Here is a 23,348-nt window from a genome sequence, read left to right on the forward strand (position 1 = left end):
ATCGGATAAGTGTGAGTTGGTCTCGCGCATTGAGAGGTTTTTCAAATAAAAGACATTTGAATATAGGTCGCAATAAATATATTTTTTAAATAATTTAATATCACATCGCAAAAATTATTTTAATTCTTAGGTATAACTTAATAATATATAATTATATCAGCACTGTATTATATACTAACCCACTGCTAGCCACGGGCCTCTTCTACTACTGAGAGGGATTAGGCTTTAGTCCACCAGTCTAGCCTAGTGCGGATTGTAGACTTCATAATAATAATATCAGCCCTGTATTATATACTTGCCCACTGCTGAGCACGGGCCTCCTCTACTACTGAGAGGGATACACCCTAGAGTAGACTTCATTCACCCTCAAAATTCCCATAGAGAATATCTCAGGTATGCAGGTACCCTAACATAATTTAAGGACAGTCAGAGGTGTATGCCCTTGGGATGTGAACCTGCAGACATTCGTGTCGGCAGTCCGTTACACATCCAAATGTGCTATTGCTAAATTTTTAGTAACAGAATTTCTGAAACCTAAAAACAAATCATTCATTTTGAGTTGAGAAACAATGGTATATACTTACATTAAAGTTTCTGCAGTTAAGTAGTTGTTGTAAATGCAATCAATTGTTAGTACACACCACTTACAATAGATTAATCTGTAAATCTATGGGGGTTGTCTATGTTCAGCAATGCGTCATCCATCTTATGGCTGAGAGTACTATCCTAAAATAAAGAAACTGGAGTAATTGTCTGTCCTGGGGTCGTAGCTAAGATGTCTTTCTACAATTGTTTGTGCTAAGAGAAAACAAACATGTCGACACTTGTAAGGCATTAATATCTAAGCGACAATCAGTATACTTTTTGCGTAGAGCGATTTAACATTGTAATTCCCAATTGAATATTGATAATAATTAAACTACTTACATTATAAAACTTCTTGGAGCTATAAAACCGAGATCAAACAACGCAGAAAAATCCATTCCGATTCCAAATACTTATGTGACAAATTTTCGATATATATTTATTGCTTAAATTTAATTGCCTGTCAAGGGTCTATATGTATGAGAATTATATACCTATTCTAACATCACACTTATGCTAGAGTATGACATTCCTATACATATTTTTGTTTCCTATTAGCATAAATGATTATGTTAAAGGGTATGGCCATCCATATGAGCTTAATGTCTGTAAGTTGTCCTATAAAAATATATTGGGAATACAAAAAAGATTTAAAACCAGTAATAATAAGCAACACTGTGGTAGTCAATGACGTTTTACAAATAGACGCGTCATACACTAACAAAATGGCACATAAAAACGGCGCACTATTTGCTATAGGCACGTACCTGTACATATAATTACAAATTGAATCGAAGAAGGAATAAAAAGATGCAGCACACATTCGTTAGAAAAGGATGTATATACATTGACAGTTACGTAACAACGTTAGTGCCGCACGCTCATTGGCTGTTAAGTCGGGCAATTACCTTACTTTCGTCTTGCCAGTATTGAGCTCGGACAACGTATCTATGTAATAAAAACATCTTAGGTGGTAGTAAATGTTTACTAGTCAATTATTTACAGTCATGTCTGTTCTTCTGTAACAATTATATACTTAGATAATCCTAATAGCATCTTTGGTCATACCGTGCCCTTTTTGGGGGAGCTTCCTCCTCTGCTTCTATTACCTTAATACGAATGCCACATACCTCTGCTCCATGCAGGGCAGTGATGGCTTTGTCAGCAGCATCGGCTGAAGCATAGCATGCATAACCTATAGTCTTGTTTGGCAAAGTATAAACATTAATAAGATCTCCAAAACGACAAAAGATGTCCCGTAAAACTATCAGAGGTGGAGGTTGGGGTTTGCAAACTAAGAAACATCTTTTAACTGTGCGAGCGTTGATGTCAGCCAACGGTTTTTGAGGGGGAAGTTGCACACTGCAGTAATTTATAACATTGCTATTGGGAACATTTGGAATACCACTTGTTGCTAACTTGATTAATTTCGAAGCCTCAGCAACTGTTTGGGCTAAATGAGCCAAATCCGGAGTAGAGGTCTTAGCAGATTCAATAGCATTTTGTAAATTATTTACCACCTGCGATACATCCATGGATTTCAAATCCTTTACATCACAATGGTAAAAGTCAGGCCTAACAGTTAAATTTATACCTGGAGGGTATTCAAACAAGTTCAACTTCTTCACTGCATACGCAGCGCAGATAGGATTAGAATATACTGCAAAACCTGTACCAAAATTTTTGATCAAGTCAACATGGTGGTGAAAATTTACCAATCCCGGAACAAGGTCAAACAACATTTTAACATTGGGTGATGGGATGTGAGGACAGCACTTGTATTTCACCTTAGTGTAAGGACCTGGACGAACATTCATGACAGATAACAATGATGTACTGCTGTTTGTAAACTCGGCCAATGACTGCACATTGGATACAAAGGCAGTCTCAGGCCTCTTAACATTTTTAGGCATTGCAAAGATAGCTCTGTACATTCTGTCACAGTTTTCATAGGCTCTGGCAGCTTCAGAGAATTTTTGGAATGTGACATAAGCAAAGCCCCGGTTTAAGCCAGTTTGGCGATCTTTTTGCACCTGAATGGACACAATTGTGCCGTATCTCTGGAAGGAAGCCTGAACGGTATCCGCATTGCCATACGGAGGTAGTGTTATGAAAAGCCGTGTATACTTATCGTCTTCATCATCAACCTGTATTTCAGTTCTGCTGCATGCCACTTTTACTACCAAATGGTGATCTGCACTGCTTATAGTTTTGTTGTTCATTTCTTCCAAGGCATTCGCTGCTTCAGATGTTTTAGAGAATTTTATATAAGCTACTCCTTTGCTCGCCCCAGTTTCGTAATCACGGGCCACACGAATGTCTTCGATTGAGCCAAATTGTGCAAAAGCCTTTTGCAAATCATCTTCTTTTACATTCTTCCCGCATATTACAAACAGGCGGGAATAAATAGGAAAATCATCGGAATCTTCTCCACGTCCTTTACGTAGCATTATTAAGAACACTGATACACAATACCATACAATAGATGTTGAATTGAATGTTGCTATTACAATTATTTGTTTACACTAAGACCAAGTTGAGTTTTCTTTAACTATGGCCAACATATAATTTTCCATATATATTATAATTCTCTTTGCAAATAATCTACAACAGAGACCATAAACTAGAATCTACAAACCAATTAGCCAAGATGTCCGTGTTAACTGTCAAGATTCAGGGCTGCCAGTAATTTTGTTTTATTTAGCAACATTCTTGTAAAATTACAGAGAGTATAGGTCAACATGGTCCTATTACTGATAATTAAAAATGGAATTTCGATTACATTCACTTTAATTGTAATTCTCAACAGATAAATAATCAGCATAATCAATTGGTAATTGAAATTACATGATTACTTTTGCGAGGTAAAGTGAAGATCATAATTAAACCTATCAATGCCATTTTGCCTCGAAATTCGGTTACAAGATAATAAATCGTAACCTATTGTTTTATGTATTTATAACATAAGTAATAATAATTCTACCTATTCAACGTACAAATAAATGAAAGATAAGGAATCCAATTTAAAATCACATAATTTAATTGTAATCGTTAATTCAAATTTGCAAGTAAGTACTTTTCCTAGTATATTTTTTATTTTCATCCTAATTACATTTTGTAACCAATTATTTTTCAACAACACAATCAAACTGCACATCACACACACGTATCATATATGGAACAAGCTATTATCTATGATTTCACCTAAGAGAACATGAAATTGCATAAAAAAGATTTCTAAAATTGATAATATCAGCTCAATCACCATGAAATACTACATAAAAAACCTGTAGGATATATTGTATTATTGTAATAATTAATAATAATAACTTTGTTACCGGAATATTATTGTCAAATAGTGACCGTTTAATTTAAATATTGTATGGCAATACAACACCACGAAAAGGGATGTGACACAACTCGGATTAGAAATTGTATTAATTTTTGTTTTTTGTTCAATTGAAATGATGAATTTAAAATATATGATTGAAATACATCATATTGTAATGAATATTATGTTTTTTAGTAATATATTATATAATAAAATTGCTTTCAATTATGTTTTTTTTGTGAAAGATTAATTAGAAAAACATTATAAAACTCACTAGGACGTAACAACTGAAGAATATGAAACAAAATATTTTTTAACTAGTGTTTAAGTTTGTTTTAGCAAAAGTACGTATGTACTTAGTTAAAATTTTCTTAGAAGTTAGTTAAACTAATCGGCTTACTGATTTATTAAATATTAAGATATACCTAATCTTCTCTATTTTAATATATCTTGCGAAATTAGGAACTATAGTAATAGTAGTAAAACCGTCAATGAGCAAAATCATTGGTCCGCGTGAAAATTGTTTGAAACTAAAAAAGAAAAAGAGAGAAACTATAGTTACAATAAAATTCTGAGATAGGCACTTTCTGCTCATAAGTTTTCATTTCTATTACATAAGTATTTAACTATGATATTATATTAATAATAATTATATCGAAACATGATTGTAAAAAAATACATTTATGAATTGCCTGCTTCGTAACCAACGTATATTATTACTCGGTATAATTTTATTCGATAAATCGATTAAAATTGTTACTCACATCACTACACTATATTTACGCTACAGCAAAGGGGCGAAAAAATCCATATTTCTATTGATCTTTATGTATTTGGATCGGTTTTGAATTGGTTAAAAAGTAAATTTGGAGTCAAGAGTAGTGCTTGTGCATCGTTATTTGGACTTAAAATGTTTGTTTACATAGTGGAACCGTGAAATTCCGTGTTATCATTCAAAGACTGGTCGTGGTTCATAATGTATAATGTTCAGCAGCCCGTGTCGCTTGTCGTCAAATGGTATAAAGCACTCGGCCTGTACAGTCCTCCGACCGATGTGGTATATTTAGTGCCGGGACAGTGCTAGCGGACATTCGAAAAAATCTACCCGCATGTTTATCGTTTAGCATATACCTTCGTGATAGAAATATAGGACAGTTTGAATTGATCGGTTCTACGTTGAGGACACTGCGTGAAAATGTCTGACTTTATACCGAGCTATGGGGTTCGGTTACTGCAACAGTGCGCGTATACATCTAAGGATCAGAGGCAGTGGAGGTCACCAGTCCTGGTGCCCCCCCTGGAATCGACACATGCCGACAGATTTGTGCCGTGCCGTAACGGAAACAATTGGCAAACAAATTATCAAGGTAAGCTTTTGCAAATATTGTTATAAAATATATTTCTTTACATTAGTGATATCGGACTGCCTACAAAAAATTATTGGCCTATAATCTTCAGGTGTGATGGTGGTTACAAATCTCGAAGTTAACCATAATAAGTCAATTTTAGTTGCATTTTGTCTGATTATCCTTATAATTTTCATGTATAACACTATTTTTAGGTTTTGTACATGTCATGTATAAAATTTATGGAAGCGGTAATCCCATAGCATCTCAAAATTAATAATTGCATGAAACATCTCTTTTTACTAATTCCATTTTTAAATTTTGTAAATATTGTTTTTTTATTATGTTGTTTTATAAATCAATGCAGATAATTTAATATAATATGAATACCTAGGTACCTCCTTTTATATAATTTGTGGGTAGTAGTATTTTTTTAACATTTAGATGCTTATGGTTATAATATATTTTTTTACACTTATTATCATGTTAGTTTGTTTTACATTGATTACATAATAATCTATTACATATTCAAATATAGTAGTTTGCTTAAATTTCAAGTGAGGGTAGAAATAAAATTCTTTGAAATAGTTCCCATATATGTATTACAATTTGCTTAATCCCAAAATACATTTTGCATGAAAATATATTTGAAATGATGTAGTTGAGAATTAACAATTTCCTTAATTACATTTGAAACATTGCTAAAAAAAAATGTGTTTACGTTTAAATATTTTATTGCGTATATAATTTTTACAGATATATCTTAGCATATATTGAATATTTATTTTTATATGGGTATAGTGACCCCACTACACCTGATGGTAAGCGGAGTGGGGTCCAACATAAGTCACTTGACAAGAGATGAATATCCCTTGGCAGTTGACACAATTTTGCCGACCTGTTGGAACTGGATATACACAGGCCGGTCCTGGTACATGACACATGTGGGCCACTATGGTGCATTTTAACAGCTTGTGTACGGTGGTCGCTATCCAGTCGAATATAAAATATTTCTTACCACCAGCCAAATTAATAATAATAATTTCAGTTTGATAGATATAAAATTATTCACTTTGCTGAGAAGACAGGGAAAACACTATTATTAATGGTCATAATAATTTGTAATTTAATTACATAAATACCTAATGACTGTGATAATTTAACACAATCTTACAGAAAAATTATATATAAATATAATACTTATAGTACCTCTGGCTCAATGCCTAGAGTGTTGGGTTTTATATTAACAGACCATATCTATATTGCGTTGAATGTTTTGTAACATATTAATAATGTTAAAGTACGGACAATGATTGAAAATGTTGCGCATGGTCAGTACTGTTAGAGGACAGATGTATGTATATGCCTATGTACTATGCTGAAGTAAGTGCTATCTCTATAATGTTGATCAATGAAGACATTTTGTTAGGTTAGGTTTTTTCTCAGGGCCTCGTACCTTATGTATGGTTGCAATACTACTACCAGCAAACAGTTTGACAGTTGGACTTCAGATAGTCGGTCAATAAAAACACTAACCGTTATCTATTACAATGTGTTTATCCAACTGCAAATGAAACGGGCATAAGAACAAGTTTGGCATTTTGTGTTTTTTAGTCATTGTCAAAATTATGCTGGTCTATGTATCTGGATACATCATTTGATACTAAGAAATTGTAAAATATTGATTGATGGTCTTAATTTGTTGAGATCATTATGATGGCACATCGTCGATTGATATCTAACATAAAGTGATTACAAAGGTTAGTTCCTTCTTAGTTTTTCATTCTATATTGAGGTTCGATGACCTTATGTTCCAAGTCATGTTGCAAGTGCCGCACGGTATCCTTATACAACATGCAACATTCTGAAACTTACGCACACATTTAATTTTGTTTTTTACCAATAATGTCTATTATCTTATTTTGTTTTCACATGCTGATTATTTTCTTGTTCTTGAAATTGATAGCAAGGGCTATTAAATTTTTTTTTTATAATTTAATCTCGTTTAGTTATATAAGATTGTATGTCAGTCACTTAAAGGTTTAGTACCACCAAATATTATTTATAGTGGACTTTGTGCGTCGAAATGCTAAACCTACAATTTATTTCTAATACATAATTACCCAAAGATTTTACTTCTTAGCGGGAATTAAAATTTGACAGGTAGCACTTTGTAAAAATAAAGTCAAATGCTTTTGTTAACAGATTATGAATAAATGTTATGCTAACTGCTCGACTCCTCATAAACTCCATGCCTCTTCCAAGATTTCCTATTCAATTCTTTTAGATATTTTATTTATTTATTTATTTTATTTATTATATTGGTTCAACATTGGCAACAAAGTCTTAATTCCTGTGATAACATGGATTAAGTTTAATGGTGGTGATCGGTGATCAGGCATGGTGACCATGCTACTTTCCTTGGTTGTCAGTTTCATAATTTAATTGTGAAAACTAACCAATGACCTGCTCTTAGTGTCGGCAAAAAATTACATACAAAAAATATATATATTTCTCTAGCTCTAGCTGAATGTACATCATAGTTAAACAGATAGTAAAAAATAGTAAAGATTTTTTGGGTCATGGCCATAAGCATGATATTTGTATCTATTTATTCTCTAATTAGATAATTAGATTAGAAGGGCGCTTCGGCGATGGTAACTGCGACGATTAAATAACTTTTATGTTTTGTCAATATTATTACAAATCAGATCATTGGACAATGGAAATATACAGGAACATTTTCACAATGCGTTAATGAATGAAACCACATATTACCTCTGCTAAACTAATATTTTTATAAAATATCCCTATTTTAGTTTTTACTGTTGTTTATTGTTTTGTAACTTTGTACAAATATGGTCTGTGCGTGAGTGTATTTTTTACTGAAAGTATGATGCTTCCCTTGCAATGAATCCTTTTAAGAGTAATAGTAGTGGCATTAAGGTTTATACAATTACAGCATTTTTATGTTTTTTTATTCAAAACTTCAATTTTCTATATTACATCTACAGTTAGAGTACTAGTTGACTAGGTTGTGTCCTATATGGCGATAGATTCTACCCTCTATCACATATATTGGAATAAGTAACCCTATTTTTGCTTATCACATCAGAGTTCATGAATATGAACTTGACCTTCAGTATGTATGTAAATGTAATAGACGTCACAACATCCGGTCCTAAGTGGATCTTATATAAATTATGTCCTTCATCTCGAAGAACAGGAGTGCAGATATATAATTATGTCAAAACTTTTATATACTATTTTGTATTGGATGTGCAATTAGTGTTTTCTACAGTATGTTAAAATTCCGGTTTCAAACAATAAATCTATATTAGGACTTGGAGGTGTCAAATCCTAATACTTATTATTTGCCTTCGGGCTAGCAGGACATTAAAATCTAATGAGTGTACTTCTGTGGAGTAGAGAGCACTTATCATGTGCAGGTGATTTCCTTGCTAACTTGTGGGTTTATGTTATAAAAAGGATTTCATCTAAATGACTAATAGTCCGGCCAGGAAAATAAAAAACCTCGGCATGTGGCAATAAATGAAAATAATTTCTTGTATTGATTTTCAAGTTTCAAATAAAAAAGCATAAGTGGCGCCCCTAAAGCAGGTTTTATATTTTTCTGGTCAGGCTGTACCAATAATATGGTGATGTTTTTAGCGCAAATTATAAGTATAATTCAGGTGTTCATTACCATCAACCAGGTCGTTAACCTTACGTATCTGTTTAAAAATCCGATTTCCTAATTTACTTACAGCGTATGCACACTGGTCTTACTTTTGCGAACGGAAATCCTCTCGATGTCCATTTAGTTCAATTAATTTCTGCGGGTTATCGAATATATTATTTCCCCAAAGAATAAAATATAAACGTAATTGGTCAGTTCTTAAAATGTGAGTCATCGAAGCATCAGCACGATGATGAAATTTGATGGAATTCCACTTGGATTGTTTGTTAATAAGTTTATTTGACATTCAAATGTGTGACAATGTTCAATTTACTTGATTTATTATACTTTGGATTTTGGGCATGGGGACGTGAAATTATTTTGACAATTGGAATATGTCTACCGATTTTATACGGTCGTTATCATCATCCTTTATCCCACTTCAAAGAGGGGTGCGCTTTTAGGATTGGTTGGTATTAGTTCGTGCTTTCGACAACGTTAGACCGGGATGTGGACTTGAATACTTCATGTTTACGTTCGTACGGAACTTTCTTATTCGATTTTAGAACAATTTTTCTACAGACCGCAGTCTCATTACTATAAGTTTGGTACAAAAACCCATTTCGCTTGCCACATTCAGTCACGGTCCAAGGGTTTGTTCACGTGTGAACGGAACGTTTGCGAGTTTCTCAAGGCCAACGCCGCCATTGTTAGATGTGTAACAACGTAAATTTAAGTAAATTAGTGAAGAGAAGAATTTACTAAAGTAGCTTGCGTTAAAATTTTCCTCATATGCCCGTTTTTTAGAACCTGGACTGGGCAATTGAGATTATCCCCCGCCTGTTGTTTTCCGCGGCTAAAAGGAGCTATAGCTGGGCAACTAAGGCGTGGGGCTCCATAACTAAACGTATTTCTAATGGCGCCATTCTAAGATGGACGATACAACCAAGTCATGTTAGATTAGGGGGCCCTATTCTATCTATAAGAGTCAATCCGTCTTTTGGAAATTACAGGCGTTCTATTCGAAGGATAGCGGTATAAGTAGGAGCATCAAAAATCCCCATTTACCTATATTGCCATCAAAGCTGTCTTTCGATTAGAACGCCCGTGATTGCAAAAAGACGGATATACCCCTATGGATGCTGGAATAGGGCCCCCTGACCTTACTGCCGTTCATATCGAATGAGGGTACACAATGATCTATTAATGGCAAATCGATACAGCTCAGCGCCGATCGGTAGAAACTCCGATACATTGAAGATCTCCGTCCATTGTATAAGGCTGTCGGGATTTAAACAGTACGCTGAACTTTATGGGTATTTATTTGTCCTTTATGGACGATGGCGTGGTTAATCGTACACGCTAGAAACAATGCGTTACAAAAGGTTCGTCCGCGTGAACAGGTGTTAAAACGGTACATGATGGCACCCCACAGCCTTCCGTGTAACTGAACATAACGTGATTTCATACCCAGCGGGCTGTAATGCGTTTATAGGAGACATACGTTTGAAACACGTGTCTTCTGCCGTGACATCACGTGCTGTCGCGTCTATATTTCCGCAGGTTGACATAATAGCAGTCTAAGTGGTATGCTATGGTTGCTATAATTGTGCTGGCCTGTCGATATTATAACTCATCCCTGCTATCCAAAATGAACTGAGTAAACCGCAAAGTGGTATATGAACTCTCATAGTAGTGAAATTATGCGTCTGTACGCCTTAGGGTGGTGTGGGTGGCTTGCAACTTTATATGGCCGCGTGGATAGAGTTACGGGTGGGGAAGTGTGCTCACTGATTGCTATTCCATATTCATGGAAAAGTCCTGCAGTAAATGCTACTTTTTATTGCGTTATTTAAATATGTTTTGCGATTTTCAATGCATTATGCAATATACTGTGCGATAGTATAGACTATTACTATGGAAATATCTGCAGTTGTAAATATGAAAAACATTACACAGTTCATAAGGTTGCATGGTTCATTACCTTTGCCAATAACTTTGGTAATATTTATTTGATTTTATAAGTCAATAGGGCTCACTAAATATAATTCTTGTGCTTCTTTCTTAACTCATGTTTGTAGTAATTTTCGTACATAAAAACTTTAATGTTCTAAATATTACAGATTCATTATTAGTCGTAAATTATAATCGATAAAACAAATTTTCCCCCACGTTGTAAAAATAATGTGATTGCGGTCTGAATTTTACAGATAATATCATTTTTACCACAATATCCGTTTTGATCATGAGAAATTCTAACATTTATCTACGCGTGCGCACATCGCTGTATACAAAAAAAAAAAAACACCTTTTTATATTACCAACTATTTTTTTATATCTATTATTAGATTGTAATTATGATAGCGTAAGAAGCAAGCCGTAAAAGTATCTAACATTCTAGATTAGATAATAGTCTATGATTGCCACCTAGAGCTACATGACTCGCTAGAAACCGCATCCAGGCATTAGATTTACGTCTCAGGTAGCTCTGTGTGTTGCCGACATTATGAAACTTTGCCATTATGTGGAATTACTGATTATTTTTATTTGTTAAATTTCCAAACTGGGTTAACAAAATTACAGAGAAAGTGCCCGTTTTTGATACTAAAACTAGATAGATAGTAATTTTCCCTTTTGCAACAGTGTTTCTGGATAGTTGCACTTTATTACTGTCGTCAAGCAGAAACGTGCCTACTGCTTTGAAAGCAACTGGAGAGTCATTATTTGACATTACTTCCGCTTTGGACAGTCATAACTGGACATTATGTGCCTACTACTGCCGTGGTAATCCAGAGGGCAGTAAGTAAAAGGCAGCGAATTTTTTATTATTGATTTGGAATATATGTTAAACGAATTTTCTTTCTATCTAGGGTTCGTACATCTACGTAAATTAGTAATGCATTTTCTTGTTGATCAATAGCAGTAAGAACGATAAGATAATCTAGTTCACCATGTTATAGTGCAGAACCGCTTTTTATGCTTACTGCTATATTGATTACCAGGGCAGACTATATAGGTATTTCAGGGTAACACAGTACAGTGGCCATGCAATTATGTTAATCAAGGAATAGCTTTGTGTTGCTACTGTTTATTAACAGGCGCTTACCATATTACTTACGATAAGCTATAACAAGCGACCGATTCGATATGTCATTTGATTAAAGATAATTTTACTTATTAAACTTACCACAATAACCGATCAGTTTCGTAAGAATATCCCGCAATCGCAAAACGACAACACAGCCCAATCTAACAATGTTGTGCACAAAATAAAATGTATGCAATAACAATCTTAAATAATAGAAGAAATAACGAACAAAAAATCAACCTGCCGAAGCAGTGTACCAATCAAAAGTCAATATAATGTAACTTATTGTGTTTTTTTCATTCGCTACCGCCTAATAGATGGTAATGACAATGATTAGAGGTAAATTTCGTGTCTGCAAGTAATTATTGGTTGTGAGACGGGTACTGACACGGATTTTGTTCAATTTTTATTTTTATTAATGTTGCTGGGTGGCGACGGCTGAATACAAGTGGTATACAGTGGCCTATTTCTATTTACTAGTTGCTTAGACTTCCGTAGAAGAATGGAGTCCTTCTAGGTACTATTACTCGATCATTCTTTCTACTAACCACACAAGTAGTAATGAGCAAGTGATAACGCAGTAAGTTACGATTTTAAGACATCTAGTTCGAGTTTTGAGTGCAATCTTGTAACAGGCAGCGCTTCATCATTCCAAGGCCTAAGTAGGATGAGCTTGGGTTATGCGATGGATGCAGTCGCGACCTCGGACCCGCTGAAGAACTTGATAAAATGCTTCAATCTTCGGGCATGTCCTTGATCCGTAGTCTAGTATCGTCAACTTCATAAGTCGGTATAGTGATTGTAATTTTTTCCATTTATATTTATCCCACCCCAATGTGTGGTCGCCGCGACATTTTTTCCAAGCGACGGGGACTGATTTTTACAAATCCTTATATTTCCCGATAATTATATTGTATCGTCAGATAACAAAAAGGGTTTTGAAATGAGCGTTGAACTTAAAAAAATAATTGCAATTTGTCGTTAAAAAAACGCATTATCAACAATATTATTGCTTAGGTACTGCTTATTGCAAGACGTTCGACCGTTTCAATTACGAAACGAGAACAATAACAATTATAACATTTAATTAAAGACCGATATTGCTTTGCGCTGTAAAGTTTTTGCCACACCACCCGTGCAGGAACAGGCCAGTGGCAGGGCCGTGTGTTGTCAGGGAGAAATCCATACTTATTTTATAATTTTATAAATGCGAAACTACTGCCTGCCTTCTGTACTTTTACGGCTGAACCACTGAACCGATTTTGATAAAATGTGGTATGGAGATGGTTTGAGACCCTGAGAAGGGCGTAGGTTATCCCCGGAAAATATATAGCGTAACTTTTTTGCAAAAGAACACAGAAACAAAGAATTGCGGAGAACACGAGCAGTGGCAACAAGAAACTAAATTACTTGATAATTGAAGTAATACTTGAACAAAATGCTTTAACAGCAACGCTATTCAATTAAAATAAATTTTCCGATAAACTCTTAATCGAATAAAGTCTAAGCTGTTTTTAATTGGTTCCGCCCACAGTCTTCAGTTGCGTTTTAGTTTGATGAACTGAAGTTTAGTTAGTGTGGGTGGGTAAACTTGAAGAATCGTGAGAAACATTGGTATGAGAGGACTTGGTTACTTCTGTAATGATTTCTTAAGTTTACGCGAATGTTAGATATTGAAATAAAATTACTTTTCGGAGTTTTTTATATTATGGTTGCCTTCCGACTTTTCGAAGACTTTGTCCTTTGTGACTATGAAGGCTTTGGTTACTTGAGTCTTGGTTGTTTATCTTGAGTATGTTTTGCTTATTAATGTAAACTACACCTCTTTATAATATTACTGTAATTAGGTTTTGTTTTTTCATTATACAGTTTGGTCTGAAATGGTAAATCTGAATTAAAAGTACTAGACATTTTTATACATAAATGATAACTTGTTCTTTTCGCATTTATCTGGAATCTAAATCTCTCCTAGATAGGTCATCTCTATTATAGTGACTCTGTCTGAGTATAATTAAGGTGCCTACGTAGAGGTAGGTATCATTCCACAAGCCTTCTGAGTGCAACAGACATTCTAGCTTCTATCTGAGGGCATTCGGCTGAACGGTGCCTCGCGACAAAATCTATAATCGTTCGTCTCGCTCGCACGTATCACACCGTCCCTCTCCGACCAGGAAGATGAAACGCGTAACGGGAACTGGAACTATTGCACAGCCGCCATTAATGTAGCTAGGGTTGTCAGTAACTTCCCGGTTTTATCGCTCAAATCAAAATAGTTTACCGGATTACAGGAGGTATTTTCAAGGGATCGTTTGAGTGGTTTTGACGAGCTGTTGATGCGCTTTAGAAATAAGGAAAATACATTTCATGAAAACAATAGAAAATGATGCATGTAAAGTTACGTTTAGGAACCAATTTATTAATATTCATAATAGATGTAATAAGAATAATATTAAAATTACCTCAAATATTCAGTACAACAGGCAATCCTAGTGTAATGTTAGAGAATGCAGTGCGAGAAATATTCTAGTTGATTCAATTTATTGAAATACTTTTTAATTTGGCAACTTATCTGTTAATTATAATCTGTTGCATATAGCGCCTGAAACCTAACTATGAGGTTTTCTAACGAGATTTTGTCCGCTTCCCTTATCTCCATCGGCAGCAGATGCATATCAGTGAATTGTAAGACAAATTAATGATGTGACATCGGGAGGCTGAAATCATTAGCAATTTTTGAATTGCAGACATTTTTTGAACTTTTCGGTATATGCCGACTTTGTGCTCGAGGTATGTTCCTTTAAAAATAATTGCTCGAAAAAAATGCGAGGCATTAAAATTACAATTAAATTTCTTGTGCATTAAAAAAATAGACTATACTTTTTTAAATATCTTGTTTCTCACTGATACATATCAGGAAAATCTGCTACCATACAATTAAAGAAATGAGACCATGTAGTTTACGCTTGGAATTAATAATTAACGATGCTTATGTTCATTGTCTATTATATTGCCCCGCCGACAATTGTACAGAAAAGAGAAATTCGAAAGTTCTTTACGGGTAATCAATTCAAAATATAGAGCACGTTTCCACAAGACCGTGTCAAATCTGGTGGTGACTTCACGCGGTCAGATTCGTTCATGCGGCGTTCCTCGGCCATTGTAAAACCGAGTAATTATCATTTACCGTCGGGTTGTGCAACGTGGACTAATTAAAAAAAAAACTAATAAGTACAACGGCCGTGGTAACTTTTTGAACAATTAGTGTGGTTTTTCTAGCAAAAATAAAAACACCATTAAATTATGACCGCCAGTGTAAATGGTTGGTTTTTATTTGTAATTTATGAAGGCGCGTTACGCTACGCTACCTGGATGATGGCGTGATGTTACCGCGGTACATTAATTGTAATGGAAAAAGGTTTTTAATACGAGTTAAAGCGAATCTAGTTGTTGCATGTCTATAGGTTTCTCCTCGCGTTGGCTCGTGTCCATGCGCGTGCGTTTTTTAATAGCTATGAAGGGTTTAGATTTGATTTATATGCAACGCGCGTTAATTTTTAATTGCATCGGTGGGTTCTGGTTCAAATTGTAACACGCACGCGACTAAATCGCTGGGGTTGTGTGGTACGGGAAAGAGCAACGACCATGTTGTTGGATTGGTGGTCAGAATCGCATGCCTTTTGCCAAATTGCAGCGTCTGATAGTCAAGTTGTGTAGTTCTTGCTTATTTTTGCGACCTCCCTCCATTCTAATATATATACCTGAGCTTAAAATATTGAAAATACTGGCTGGATTCTCCTAAATTACATTCATTCATAAAAAAAAAAATCATATACCTTGTGATCATAGACTCAAACCTTATACGCGTTGAGTAATTAATTCGGCTAATTTTAACTGCGTGGTTTAAGCACTTGAGTGCTGGCTAGCATCTGATAAGGAGTCGTAAAGTTTTTTTCTTTGAAGTCCTTGTACATTTATATTGAGGTTATATTAACTCGTAAAATTATTCTGATATGGTATAATATAATATTATTGAGCACATCCTAGTGTGTGCACTACAGAAATATATTTTACAACCATAACGCTTACTTATGACGCTTTAAAGTGATTCTAGTGAGGTACTTTATTTTTTCTGAGAAAACAACTATTGTACATTCGAAGACAGATTAGGAAGAACATACGTACATATATTACATACGTATATCGTTTTGTCATCACTATAAAAATAATATAGAACGGGTATCCCCTTAATCGTAAAATGAAATCAGTATTTTAATTATGAATTTTTGCCTCTTGCTCTTAAAATATTTGTTGTATGATAGTGACAATAAATCTTAGTTAAGACTTAAAACGCTATTATGATGTATTAATGAGTAATTCAGTTTTATACTATTAGTCATAATTATTTTAGCATAATAATAGCATATAATATTAGGCGACAAAACTCAAATAATAATTAACAACCCGTCGTAGTTAATTAAGTTAGATTAGTTGATAACAATGTTTCAATTTCAGATTCATTTTGACTTAAAATTAAAGAGCAAGCCGTCACGACGACTCAAAATTAGAAATACACAGGATGACGAACATAATAATACATAAAATGTGACCGTACGCTAATAGAGGTCGGATTAAGAACAATAGTGACGGCTATGCGAGTCCTTGCAAAGGACGCGCTGGTAAGGTGCGGGTAAATTGTGCGCATCCTGCGCGAGTCGGCGCGTGCGCACGCGTGTGCGTATGTTTACGTCTATTTGTCTTCGCTTTGTTTGTAAACTTTCGTTTGACAACACTTACGTGTGGTTAGCAGAAAATTGTTCACTTTCATGTTGTTGATTGCGAGGAATTTATTATGATTCTTCATACTGTATATAAGTATTTTAGCGTCTTAAATTTCAGATAATGAGTTCTGTCAGTGGTGCATACGGCTTAGATTATTTGCTTTGGTCGGAAGAGATCAAAGATGCGGATCAATTTGTGGAATTTTAGATTTTGTTAAACAAGTATTTTAAAAGCGCGGAATTCCAAATTCTTGCGTAGATCTACCTGCTGATAAAGATTCTGCATTTTTGTTTTAAATTATTATACTCAAAATTTAAGAATCTGAGTTGTTTAAAAAAAAATGTATAGTTCACTGATTTAAATTTTATTTAAACTATTTATAAATTTATCTTTCTTTTATGCACCCAAGATTGAACTAACACCATTTTGATTTCGCACTTTTCCGTACCTCGTGCAATGATAATTTTCGAGTGTCTACGATTTTTGCCTAATTATTTTTACACTCAATATCCTGCGCAGTTTTTTTGCGCCACATCCATGCCCTCTATTTAAACTTCCTTTGAAACCACTTTTTTATGTTCCATCTTCAAATCGCGTGACAGCAAACGATTTTTTGCGATTGTGGGTAATTAAAGTTTTTTTTTTTTAATAAACTATCATTGTGCCATATGATATGTTTATGAAGCGTGGTTGGTGCCAATTGGACCTTTAAGTTTCCACGTTTGGATTGCGGCAATCGCGTGTCGAAGGGATCACGGCTCAGGTCGTTACACCCGCGCCTCTGATTGTGCATTAGCATCCATTAATATACATTAAAATCACTCGACTGAAACTATGATGCAATTCTACAGCCGTAGGTGCTTTTAGAAAGTCATTATCGTCGTCATGTAAGCGGTCTAATTAGACGTGTTGTTGCGCTCTTGGATCTAATGCGGCTTGTCCTGTTTGCGTGTTAGTTAATTTTTTACTATATTTTATTTTGTATACAAAAAGTGTTAAATGAAATCTTTATTTTCATTAACATAACATCGAAAAGCGCTATTAAATATCCCGTCCGTATCGTCTGCTCTTCGCTTGACGATAGGCACGTGGTTTTTAAATAGCTTTCTATTTTGGCACTGATTTTTCTCGCTTCCCAACGGCGTGAAGTTAAAAATCTCTGGACCGTGAATGATAAATACAGAAGGGACGATGCCCTCTGTACTATAAATAAAATATCTACATAGGGCCAGTTGCCTCTGCTCTCTTCCGCGACGGATTATGTCTACTAGTTTATACACAGTTCGCAGATAGCCTGTTCCCTGTGCAACGTACAAGTTCTGAGAATTCGTATTTAATTACTCATCACACTTCCAGTTTTTTCTATTTTTGCAATTAAAATATAAACTTCGTTCAATTTGGGCATCTTTTTTGATTTAGTGGAATAATAAAAATGAAACATTTTATATCACGTGTATATCATTAACTAAATTGTCGACTGGTTCTAATAAGTCCATCAGTATTGCGATTGCATTTAAATTTGACTTTTTTGTTGTCAAAATTTTATGGTTTGTATTATTGATCATACGTGTTAAATGATTTCCTTCTCATGCAATTTAATATAGACTTCCCAAATGGCCAGTGGTGCATAAGCGGACGTCGTTAGCATATCCTTCTATTAGCAATGTTAATACAGAGTCCATTACACCAATGACAGGATCTCAGGGTCAAGTGGCGTTGGAGTCAATTATTGATCGTTGATTTTTGTTGTTCATATGCATTATTCACTTGAACGTTTGCTGCGTTGCATCGATAGCTTTGATTATATGTTTAAGACTCGTTCTTAATTTTTGACTATATTAGTTGTTTCTTCTATAAAAGACTTGTTTCCGTGTAACTATTATGCTATTAATATTTATAAAATATAATTCGTGCGATGAGTAAATAGCTTAGGCAATAATTGATAATTTACATAATTATAGAAATTGAATCATCCAATTTCAAGATAAACGACTCGAGTCTACGCTGAGTTTTAGTACATAAATTGAGATCTAGAATTTTACACTCGCTGCGTAAAATCCAGACTTGACCTCGTAAATGTCACATTCTTAAAAAAATAGCGATTTCCTCTTATCAATGCGTAAATAATGTAATAAAATGCAACCCGATAGCTTCTGCAACCTGTGCGCTTCTTATTCTTGATAATGTGACAGCACTGGAAATATTCGTCCCACTAACATCAGGAACAAATTACTTTGACTTTTGATAAGATATCCTTATCAGGTGATTATTACGCGCTTATTAAATTTGTTGCTAGCGTAGTATTACGTGGCCTTATGCAGTCTCTTAGTCTGGATGTATTTTGGGTGTTGTGTAAAGTTTGATCGACTGCCATCGTTTCCTTTGTAACTAAAATAACTTTATGAAGCCAGTGCAGCAAGTTTAGTGACGTATTTTTCAGAAGGTATAAAAGTCGCCTAATACAATCACAATGCTGGATTTTGGCATTTCTTGAATACCTAGTTAATGTGCAATGAGTATTATTAGACCAATTTCTTAATGAAAATTAATCTGTTGCATTTTTGTTAACTATCTATATATATAAAAATGAATTGCTGTTCGTTAGTCTCGCTAAAACTCGAGAACGACTGAACGGATTTATCTTATCTTGGTCTTGAATTATTCGTGGAGGTCTAGGGAAGGTTTAAAAGGTGAGAAAAATTCGAATAATTGTCGGGAAAATCCTGAAAACAGCATTTTTCTATTTCCCATACAAACGTTTTCTAACTAATACGTAGAGTCAATTTGAGCTTTATTGCTATTGTATAAAGTTCACTGTTGTCTAAGCAATGTAGGTGTGTTCCTAACATCAAAGCAGTGTGCGTTGGAGCACAGAATATAATAATGTAATGTCGCGTTCTGAAACTCAACAAAAATGATATCGCGGACCCGACTAAATTGAACAGTCACAAAATTTAATATATCATTAGTTATTTGGTTGGCTTCACGATATTATTTCTTTTGTTTTACTTTAAAATGCATGTTTTCGTTATGGGCAATTTTTGAGCTACTTTTGCATATCTATACTTATAATAAATCTGTAGAGAGGTCAATTCTGTACATGAAATATATTTCCAAAATAACTGGGGGTGATTAGGGATCGATACTGATGCCAAAAATGCAATTAGTAAAATTTTTGTCTGTCTGTCTGTATAACCGTTATAGAAACAAAAACTACTCGACGGATTTTAACTTAACTTGGTACAATTATTTTTCATACTCCTGAGCTGGTTATAGTATACTTTTCATCACGCTACAATTAATAGGAGCATAGCAGTGATGGAAAATGTTGGGAAAACGGGAGAAGTTACTCCATTTTTTAAGCTTCCGTCATTTCGTGTGCAACCTTAATGGTTAAAGGTCCTTCAATTTCACCAGGATCCCATCATCAGACCCTGACCGGACAATCGGACCACCTGCATACCACCATAAATTAAAAAAACATCCCGACAAATTGAGCACCTTCTCCATTTTTGAAACCCGAAATCCACGCGGGCGAAGCTGCGGGCGGAAGCTAGTTTAAAATAATTTTAATGTTAACCTAGTTCACAGCTAATTAACGCACATAGTTGACAGATTAATTTTATTTTTTATGGAATTAAAATATGCAGTCATCAAATATCTTTTAAATGTGAGCCATTTTAATAGCTTAACACGTCCAATCCAGTCAATGATGCAACGATATACACCGTGAATCAAATCCCACAGGAAGCTGATTAAACGAAGTGGAACCAGCTAAGCCGACGTTGTACTATGATTAACGCCGGATAAGGCATTAAACCAGAATGATAAGTTGCTTCAGCCAGCTTTGCGGCTTGTTATGTAGATGGGTATTATGCAGATCTTGCTCGAAGGACCATTCGACAAAAGTGTAAATTGCACGGACTTATCTTTTTAAAAGTTTGATTTAGCGTCTAAAGATTAGAATATTGTTGACTATCGTATCATCATGTAAATGTTCAAATAAATTTCGCTTTGGTTCTATTTCTTTGGTATAATAGGTTCTAGTTGTTACATTTATTAAAACGTTCACGTATTGATCACGTTGACGCCAAACGAATGTAAAGTACAAAAAAATTTAAACGAATGTAAACTTTCCCAGATTGTTTTTCGCTTTTTATAGTCGCAAAAAATTTTGTGATTCATACTGAAATGTTCTTGTTCTGTCTTTATTGAAAATATATTACAAATATCTGTGTGGAATACCAATTATTTACATACGCTGTATGTTTTTCAACAAAGGTCGCCTCTAAGTTATCTGATATTATCAGTATCATTATCAGGCACCATCATTTATCTCTTAAATAGTGGCTACAATATTCATCACTTTTATAAAAAAAAAATCATAAGTAGACAATTCTAAAAATGTTTTATCATCTGTCAACTCCGTTTAAGGTTAGGAGTAAATAATTGCTTTAGACGCGTTGAAGATCATACTTGCAGGTGAACAAATATTTGTACATTTTTGTTAGTATTAGGTGGGCGAGTGCATATTTGCAAGAAAATAACAAATTCACACTCTCGGCCACATCGAGTGCAAGTGATATTTTTGCATATTTATCTTGAGTAGCGTCGGTAACTTTTGATTTGGCATTATAACTTTTGATATACGCGCTTTTAGCTTTACTTTACTTTAGCGTCTAATGGAGATTTTATGATTAATGCTAATCTAAAAGTTTTATTGCACTGTCGTTTCATTGACCCCTTGGTATAGCATTCCTGTTTAATTTTTTGTCACTTTTGTCGCCAGATCAGTACAAATATATAACATTCTATTTCTGTCCATCTTGAATTGTGATTTGTGCCTGAGCAATGGAAACATTATTCAATGATGATGCTATTGCAAATTCCGCAACGCGTAGGAACCTGCACACAAATGATTTAGCCGGTGACCAGCCTTCAACCTGCGATCAGCTGAGATGATGATGTCATTGCTGTCTATTACTTAATGTTTGTTTTGCTCGCATGCCTGATGATTATATGGCAAAATCAACGCCGAATTTAACTCTATACATGCCGTCCATTCCGGTTCGTGATTTCTGTCAAACATCGTTCATCTTGATGCTTTTAGTCTGCGAATTGCGTTTCCAAGATCAGCTGACTGTGATTCAGCGCCTGTACGCGCGTACTATGTGGCTTTCAGAATTACAAATATATTAGTTGTTCTCGGAAGTTCATTGTACCGATCAGCTGAGTCAACTGCCTTTATTTTTTTCCTTTAGGCTTTAGGGACATAATATCCGAACAAAGTTGTAAAAGTGTCCAATATTTTGACTTGAAATCACGCCAACGTGTAAGAGCGACATTTGTTAAAACTCGAATTTCGTTTTGTATTTGTTCGAAGCTGTGCTTTTATATCGTTTCGACTTTCGATAAATCGATTGTCGCCATTCGTATTATTCGAAGATTTTTCTCCGGTGTATCAATCAGCTGGCAAAACGATATCATGTGTTTTGCCTTTTACATTAAACATTTTTAAAGTTTATTTGCATTTTTGCATTCGTTTTGTTGCATAGTTGCTCCACCCTTTTTAATGTTAAATTGGCAAATATTTATTTTGACGTTTATGTTCATTCTTAATGTTGTCTATTGTATAATATTTTTTAGATTCTTGCACCTAGAAGCTAAATTTCGTATGATAGGGATCATTTATTTCTTTTGACGTCCACTGACAGAAAATCAAAGTATATTAATAAACTATTTATTTTATGGTCGCCTAATAATTTTAAATAAACAAAAACGAATTACCGGTTTTGCACTTTGACAAATATATTTTTAAACACTCGGCAATTTTATATAAAATTTCAATACGTTTTTATAAATCGGTCCTGTGCGATGTCGGTCCGGCTTTAAAATCCTGTCCTCATCAGTTCTGTTCTTTATATCAGTTAATACGACAAATACATATTGTTCAACATTCATCATGCACGTCATCGACACTGGGGGATTTAGTTGAGTTTTTTATTTGTCGAGCTACATTTATAGACTCTTCTCTTCGGCCGTCTCGGAATTGGTGCAAGTTTTTCGACCCAGATTGAATAGCTTGTATTTGATTGTTTAGATGATTAGTACCTACACACTTTCAGGTTTTATTATTAACGTCATGAATATTTATTTGCATCGTGAGTTTTTTATGTCGCCGTAATCTATCATAATTTATTATAATCATAATTCTAATGGTCCAGTTTTGTTTTTTCTTTATCGTAAGAGTTGTTGTCTCGAGAATTATTGCAATGTTCAGAGACTTGGAGTTAACCGTAAGCGGATAGAAAGGTGTGCCGCGGAAAACCACTGAAGCTGTATTGTCATTATAGAAACGCGCAATACTGGTTTGCGGTGGTCAGTTGTCAATCTATACATAGGGTGTAGCGTCGAATCAATAGCTGTTTTTAAGGTTTGAATGATGGCTAAGCAGTTTAAGCGAAACTAATATAAAATAATTTATCAATATAAAATTGAAATACTGCCTCGTCACCCCGCGCGCAGCACTCCCGCAACCTT

General features: G+C 34.6%; 2 protein-coding genes across 2 annotated transcripts in view; one reads left to right on the plus strand and one right to left on the minus strand.

Annotated features, from left to right (window-relative positions):
- Nucleotides 1-552: 552 nt before the first annotated feature.
- Nucleotides 553-3,250, minus strand: LOC115443334 (RNA-binding protein 45-like). The gene has a single exon (XM_030168693.2). The coding sequence runs from the start codon at nucleotides 3,033-3,035 to the stop codon at nucleotides 1,632-1,634; it is 1,404 nt and encodes a 467-aa protein (XP_030024553.2). The 5' UTR covers nucleotides 3,036-3,250; the 3' UTR covers nucleotides 553-1,631.
- Nucleotides 3,251-4,675: 1,425 nt separating this feature from the next.
- The window catches only part of LOC115443310 (fizzy-related protein homolog), a 60,035-nt gene continuing 41,362 nt past the window's right edge, over nucleotides 4,676-23,348 (plus strand). The window contains exon 1 of the mRNA XM_030168666.2: nucleotides 4,676-5,283. Within this exon, the coding sequence (XP_030024526.1) occupies nucleotides 5,112-5,283 (172 nt within the window). The 5' untranslated portion in view covers nucleotides 4,676-5,111. The remainder of the gene's footprint in view (nucleotides 5,284-23,348) is intronic.

Source organism: Manduca sexta, chromosome 28 (assembly GCF_014839805.1).
Source record: "Manduca sexta isolate Smith_Timp_Sample1 chromosome 28, JHU_Msex_v1.0, whole genome shotgun sequence".
NCBI classification, from domain to species: Eukaryota; Metazoa; Arthropoda; class Insecta; order Lepidoptera; family Sphingidae; genus Manduca; species Manduca sexta.

Bases quoted from the DNA above. Each gene is read 5' to 3' on its own strand.
- LOC115443334 (XM_030168693.2), bottom strand. From the start codon at position 3,035: ATGCTACGTAAAGGACGTGGAGAAGATTCCGATGATTTTCCTATTTAT.